The sequence below is a fragment of the Apium graveolens genome, chromosome 7 (genome assembly GCF_009905375.1).
Source record: "Apium graveolens cultivar Ventura chromosome 7, ASM990537v1, whole genome shotgun sequence".
Classification (NCBI taxonomy): Eukaryota; Viridiplantae; Streptophyta; class Magnoliopsida; order Apiales; family Apiaceae; genus Apium; species Apium graveolens.
In genome coordinates this window covers 6,508,483-6,516,405 of record NC_133653.1, presented here as the reverse complement: position 1 = coordinate 6,516,405, position 7,923 = coordinate 6,508,483, and the positions used below count along the sequence as shown (strand labels likewise).

At 35.5% G+C, this 7,923-nt stretch overlaps 1 protein-coding gene across 1 annotated transcript; it reads right to left on the bottom strand.

Moving 5' to 3' along the window:
* Window positions 1-6,113: 6,113 nt before the first annotated feature.
* On the bottom strand, window positions 6,114-7,568 carry LOC141673184 (uncharacterized). The gene is made up of 3 exons (XM_074479918.1): window positions 7,370-7,568; window positions 6,852-7,037; window positions 6,114-6,634 (listed from the first exon to the last, which is right to left on the bottom strand). Exons 1-3 carry the CDS (start codon window positions 7,566-7,568, stop codon window positions 6,114-6,116), a joined length of 906 nt encoding a protein of 301 aa, XP_074336019.1.
* Between the last annotated feature and the right edge of the window lie 355 nt (window positions 7,569-7,923).

Sequence of the window (7,923 nt, the reverse complement as noted above, 5' to 3'; positions counted from 1 at the left end):
AAATTTGACAAGTCGAGATTAAATGCTATAATTATGATGGAATGGGACATTTTAAAACTTTGTGCAAAAAATCTAAATATTGACAAGGGATCAAGCAAGGTTATACTCACAAAAAATAAATGTTGGGCAGCCACTACATATGCTCATAAAGATGTTAGTCCTGCTGATAAGGTACACAGAGTTATTTTAGTGTTAATACTGATATTATTTTAAACTCATAATGTTAGAGATGAATAAGCTGAAAACTAAAATATCAAAAATATAGAAATATTGATTACTTTGAAGGAGAGTTACTTTAATGTTAATTAGTAGTTAAAAAAGAATGTGAGCTTGCTAAATACATGGAACAACATATGAATTTGAAAGTACCAAAAGGATTTGATAAGGGTAACAAGAAAGAAAAAGAGACAGAGGAGCCAATTACCTACAAAAGGCTATTAATGATATTAAATATAACTGCACACTTATGAAAGTTTTGATAAATTCTAATGAGCCCAAATCAACTTTTGAAAATTGGAACGAAATATAATTTCATTCCTGAAAATGTTAAAAAGTCTAGCACTAACGGTTAATATTTGACAGATGTTTAAAAAATGATCAAAATGAAAATTGAAGGAGATAAAAAAAAAAAACTAATGTGTAAATCTATAAAATAAATGATGTGTAAAATAACTTCAAGTGCACAGCGGTTAATTGTAGCAAATACAGGTCGATCCACATAAATTATGAATTTTTAAAACCCTAACAATTTAAATCAGGCGAACTAGACAATAAGATTTGAGAGAAGTTTGAATTAACTAATAGAAAATAATAAATATATGGAAAATCTAGGAATCCAAATCCGTTATCAATCACAATTAATTCGAGTAAACCACAACTGGTGATCATTTTACCTCGAAGATACATATGATGGCAGTGAACCACCATAGAACTTCAGACTCCTCAGTGATATTTACAAAGAGACCGAGGAGATCTAGCTAGTTGAAGAATTGGCTTTGAATATTACTAGAAAGTATTGATGAACCAGTTCGCTATAGTCAAGTAGCTAAAGAAACTTGTTGAAAGCAGTTAATGGATTGTGAAATTGAAGCAATAGAGCGAAATAAGACATGAGAACTAACTGATTTGCCACCAGGTCACAAGGCAATTGATTTGAAGTGGGGTATACAAAGTGAAACGAGACACGGCTGGGAAAATTCTGAAGCACAAGGCGAGGTTAGTCACAAAAGGGTATGTGCAAAAATATGGCATTGATTTTGAAGAGGTCTTCGCTCCGGTAACAAGGATGAAAATGGTACGACTTTTGTTAGCATTAGCAGCAAAAAACTATAGGAATTCCAGCATTTAGACATCAAGTCAGCTTTTTTAAATGGTAAACTTTATGAAGTGGTGTATGTGAATCAGCCGGAAGGTTATGTGATGGGAAAAGGAGAGCGAAAAATTTACAAGTTGTTCAAGGCTCTGTATAGATTGAGACAAGCTCTACGAGCTTGGTATACTCATTTAAATAATGTCTCGAGAAGCTTGGATATATCAAATGTCCTTTGGGGCATGCTGTGTACATAAAGAAAGAAGGATATGAGTTACTGATCATAGGCGCGTCTATGTTGATGACTTGATGATTACGGGTACAAATGTGGATAACATTGTTAAGTTTAAAGTGCAGATGGGTATAGAATTTGAGATATCAGACCTTGGGAAGTTAAGTTATTACCTTGGTATAGAAGTCAATCAAGGAAAGAGTTATATCGAGTTAAAACAGGTGGCATATGCAAACAGGATACTCGAGAAGGCTGGTATGTCCGATTGCAATCCAGTAAAGTTTCCGATGGAGCCAAAGATTTAGTTACATAAGGATAAAAATAGGAATGCAATTAACTCTACAGAGTTTAAAGTATAGTGGGTAATTTGAGGTACTTGGTACATTCACGCCCAGATATTGCATATGCATTTGGGGTGGTGAGCAGATTCATGGAGAGGCCTACTATGCTACATAAAAATGTTGTTAAGAGAATTATGAGGTATGTAAAGGCAACACTAAATATGGGTTGGTTTACAACAAAGGATGAAGGAAATTATATGTTGTTTGGATTCTCGGATAGTGATCTTGCAGGAGATGCTATGGACAGGAAAAGAATAGGTCGCATGGTGTTTTATGTGGATGAATCGTTGATCACATGGGTGTCTCAAAAGTAAAGATGTGTGGATCTATCTTCATGTGAAGCCTTTATGGCTTGCAGTATGTCAAGGAATATGGTTGCACAGGCTACTGAGTCAAATTACAAATATTAATGCTGGTCCAGTTGTGATTTATATTGATAATAGGTCTGCCATTGATTTTGCAAGAAACCCAGTATGTTATTGAAAAGATGCTTGGTTTGCTGGGAGTCAAGGATCTTAATCAGGTTTAGATTGAGGGGGGAGTTTGTTGGATTATTTATTTAATCTAAACGTAATCATTTTTTAGGTATTTCCTTGTGACTAGTTTTTTAATAAGTTAGCTGCATATACGTGTGGCTTATACCTGTTGGTATGCAGCTAGAATAGGTCTTACTGTTTTAGTTTATTTAGGAAAAAGGGGGAGATAAAACATGTATCTAGTTTGTGGTGGCCACTTTAGTATTTAATTTTCTTTGTGCATGAATGTGATGCTATCTCTTGAGTTAGAGCATCTCCAATAGTAATTAGTAAAAATTTTAGCTAAAACATGATATATGACAATTATGTAAAATTTTAGCTAAGGATAAGGTTGAAGACTCCAATGATATTATGTATAAATATTATATCAAAATTATACCTAAAGAATTTAGTGGTTCTACAAATTTAGCCAACCAAATATGATTATCTATAATTTTTGTTAAGGGGAAGTATTGTTGGAGTGCTTCAAATTTTACATAATCTCTAAATATTGCCATTAAATGCCACCTAGACTCCACATAGATAATTTTTCTAAGGCATTGGAGATGCTCTTATTAGTTTTTCATTTAGTGAAATTAGCTAGCAGCTTAGTTATTCTTTGTTTACACTCTATACAGTCTAGTATTTATATTTATGGCAGTACTAATCATTTTACTAAAAGTTTCCATACAATTTTATGCTTCAATAAAAATTTTAGGATACAAATTACAATTAAATCCCATCATATATAGGTCATCATCAATCCTCTACCTAAATTCCTTTTAGTGGGACTGAATAAAAAGGCTAGGTACAGGCGTGACAATGGCAAAGATGGAAGCTGTACACTAGTTTTTTTGTAAAACGACCCTAATACTATGTCAATCCAAACGGTTTTGTGATTCCAGAGGACTTTGAATAATTAAAAGACATTTGTAAATGATAAATATATCCCTTAAAATTACAACACTTTAAAAATCAATTTAATTAATCTAAAACTAGCTTTCAATTTGCTACAAAAAAAGTTCATTTACTCTTTTTTTGTGACAATTGTTTGTAAAACTTGTAAATTTTTTCATAAATAACAATTATTTGTTAACATTTTTTGACAAATATTAATTATAAATAAGATCCTTTGGGGAACCAATCCTAATAAAATAGGTGAACTAAATTTGTTTGTGTCGAAAGCACCTGATGTAAACCCTAGTGGAGTTCTTTACTTGTCTTTTTAATTATTAAACCACCTGCTCCACTACTACTTGTGCAATTCTTGTAAAAAATGTGTTTTATTATGGCAGACATTCTATACCCAAGACATAATTGATATCTTAGTTATAGCAACACAAGGGTTCGTATACACAAACCTAGTATCTAATGTTTATTTTCTAGTATGTAATGTTTATTGCTCGTACTATCAGGGAATCTAAATCCCATTGTATTATTCTTGTAAAAAATGTGTTTCATTATTATAAACATTCTTTATGCGAGAGATACTTGACATGTTAATTATAGCACCACAAGGGTAGATATATAAAAATCCTATTATCTATTATTTTTTTCGTGTATTATGAGGGAATCTAAATCACATTGGTTCTTTTAGATTTTGTAAAATGTGCTTAAATATATTCAATCACAACAAGAAAAATGTTCATAAACATCAATTTTTGGCCGATATCTATGCTGTTTGGCAAGCCATGTTGATGTCGGTGATGTCTATTCTAGACATCGGCCATAACCCGATTTCTTTACATGCTTAAACATCAGTTCTGGAAAACTGGCTCATGTCCATGCATTATTTTTTTTACAAAAAGTTTTAGAAATAAATAATTTAATAAGTAAATTACACCTATTACAACATATTAAACATATACCGAGCTATATTTTTGCCACATAGACATCGAATATTTTCATTTAGGTGATGTAAAAAGAGATATTAAACTTCGATTTTTTGCCACATAGACATCGAATATTTTCATTTAGGTGATGTAAAAAGAGATATTAAACTTCGATTTTTTTGCCACATAGACATCAATTTTTGTCATCAAAACACTCACAGTAGCATCTTGAAGCTCATCATATGCAGTACTCGACATGTATCCATTCATTTCACATGGTAACCACGGATTGCTCCCCATATTCGTGTCTCTACCATTTTCAATCTTTCTCCTACACCCCATTTCAATCTTTCTCCTACACCCTTGGCGTATAACCTGCTGTGCAGCGAATATGCTACGCCACATATATGATGGATTTGTTCCTATATCAGCGTTCAAAAGGTCCGTGTGAGCATAATACCTAGCTTTCATAAGTTCCATAACGAGTGAGTCTAAATTATTGACCAATCTCCAAGCCTGTTTAGCTAACATGGCTATATTAAAATCACGCAACTTTCGAAAACCCAGGGCCCCAGCTTCTTTAATTTCACACAAACGATCTCATGTCATCAATCGAATACCCCGCTTTTCACCACCTCCACCCCACCAGTATGCATTCATCCGCTTCTCAAGTTCATCATATATCTCTCCAGGTAGCAGTAGCAAGCTCATCCAGAAATTAGGGATGGCTTGAGCTTCTGTTTTGAGCAATGTGACTTTCCCATCCTTCGATATATTCTGCCCACCCCATGCTTGCAACTTATGTTCCACCCTATCCACTAAAAAACCAAACACCCCTTGCTTATTCCTACCCACTCTCATAGGCATACCTAAGTACTTGCCTCGATTCTCACTTTCCTGTACTCCCAATGTGTCACATATAATTCTTCGGTTCTCTTGACTAGTATTTATGGAAAAGAAAAGGGTTGATTTACTGAAGTTTATCACCTGAGCCGATATCCCCTCATATCTCTCCAAAATATTGTTCATAACCCCAGCCTCACCAACATTTTCTCGGAAAAAAGAAGTAAGAATCATCCTCAAATAAAAGATGCGAAATAACTGGAGCTCCTCTCGCAATTTTACAGCCATGTAATAAACCATACTCCTCATTTCATCGAATTATCGAACTCAGCCCCTCCGCACACATGATGTATACATACGGTGAAATTGGATCGCCCTGGCGAAGTCCCCGTTGCGGTATGACATGTCCAAACTCCTCCCCACTGTGCCACGAATTTATATGACACAAACGTAATAAAATGCATCACTATTGGAATCCATAAATCACTAAAACCAAATCTGATAATCATGTTTCGAACAAACCCCCACTCCAATCGGTCATAAGCCTTCGAAATATCTATTTTTAGTCTCGCCACACCTATTCTTCCTTGCGTTTTATTTTCATATAGTGATTAAGTTCGAATGCAATTAAGGCATTGTCTGTCAATAAACGTCCTTCAGTAAAAGCACTTTATTTATCAAAGATAATAGAACTTAAACACTTTTTCAATCGATTGGCCATCACCTTCGACAAAATTCTCACTAAGACATTGCACAAAGATATAGGTCGAAGATCCCCCATCGATTTAGGCACCTTAACTTTCGGAATTAGACAAATTGAGGCTTCATTCACACCACATACCAGCTCTCTTGTTTGTATAAATCTACGATAAAAAAACACAACATCATGCTCAACTATACTCCAAAATACCCGGTAAAACGCGGGGTTTAATCCATCCGTACCACATGCCTTGTCCGGATGCATTGCAAATACCGCTTCTCAAACTTCTTCGCTTGTCACTTCTCTCACCAGGTCTTCATTCTCGGCATTCGTGAATTGCTTCACTTCCTCTCTATAGACAGCTGTCCATCTGTATTTGAGGACTTAAATAACTCTGTAAAATACCCCTCAATAACACTCTGTACCCCTTCTACTGACTCCTGCCAATTTCCTTCTATATTTTTAATACGATCAATCTTATTATTCCTTCTCCTAGTCGATGCGAATTTATGAATAAATCGTGTATTTTTATCTCCTTCTCGCAACCAGTGTTGCTTTGCTCGTTGCTTCCAATAAATATCCTGCCTCTCCAATAGCTTTAAATACTCCTCCCTTACTTCGTTATATCGCCACACACCATTTCTATCCCTTCTCAACCGTAGCTGCTTCAATAATCTTCTACATTCTTGCAACTGCAGTTTGAACTTAGCTCTAATACCTCCTCCCCATTCTTGCAACCTAAGACCACATATCCGAATTTTCTCCATGATATCATCTCCCCCTGATACTTCCCATCCATTCTTTGATATATTTCGACTCTCTTGTTCCCGAATCCAAGTATTCTCAAATTTAAACCTTTTCCCTTTATGTGGATATACCTTTTTATTTAAATGTAAATATAGTGGCAAATTATCTGAGGTCGCGACATCGATGACCTACACTTCTGCTGTTGGGAATAACGTACACCAGCTTTAAGTCGCTACACCTCTGTCCAATCTTTCTTGGATCCAGTTTGGCGGCCCCCTTAATCTTTCCCAATTATATTTTTTCTCCCTTAAACCTTAAATCTCGCAACTCACACTCATTCAAAGTTTCCTGAAAACCTGTTAGTAAGCTATACGGCGGCTTTCGCCCTCCTCTCTTTTCATCTTCATACATCATATCATTAAAATCCCCGATGATGCACCAAGGCAACACGAATTTCCTTGCCAATTCCTTCAATCGTGATTCTCGCCTACGCCCTCTATCCGGATAGCCAAAAAACCCTGTATAACGCCATCATCCTAATTGCTCATTCTCCACTTCCACATCGATATAATTCCTTGTAATTTTCCTCACCCTACAACCATCTTTGTTTTTCCACAGCAAAGCGAGCCCGCCACTACGCCCATGCACATCCACTACTACGTACTCAGCAAAATTAATAATTTTACATAACTCCTTTATTTTATTCTCTTTAACTAAAGTTTCTGATAGAAAAATAATATTTGGCTTTTTTGGTTGGGTAACTTCTTTAAAGAAACGAATTGTCCGTAATTTACCCAACCCACGATAATTCCAGGCTAAGAAACTCATTGTCCTAGGCGGGCTTAGTAACCAAGACCCGCCTCCAATCCATTTTTTGGCCCATCAACCAAAATAATATTATCCAAAAATTTATCTCCCTTATTTATCTCCACATTTTCTTTTGAATCACTCCTTTTACGCTTCATATCCATTACAACTATTTTCTTTTTCAAATTCCCTCTAACTGCCTCAATCGATCCCAAAACTTCAGCATCCTCTTGATTATGCATATCCCGTATATTTCACTGAGCAATTCGAATTACTACATCCCCCCAAAAATTTCGCACACCTTGCCATCTGTCTCCATGAAATTAGCCATGACGGTTTCTTTACCCGGAATTGTTTCTGCCGCAATCTCCTTGTCGTCCGACCACTTATTCTGAGCTTCATTACCACCATTATGTACCCATTTTGATCCCAAGCTTTGGGGTCTCATATTATTACTTGGAGCACGTAACCACGCCCCATAGACTCTCTCAATCACTTTTGTTGGATTTGCGTATGCCACTTCACAATCCCTATCAGAATGTCCAAGTTGACCGCAAATAAAACAAAATGTACACAGTCGTTCATATTTAAAAATTA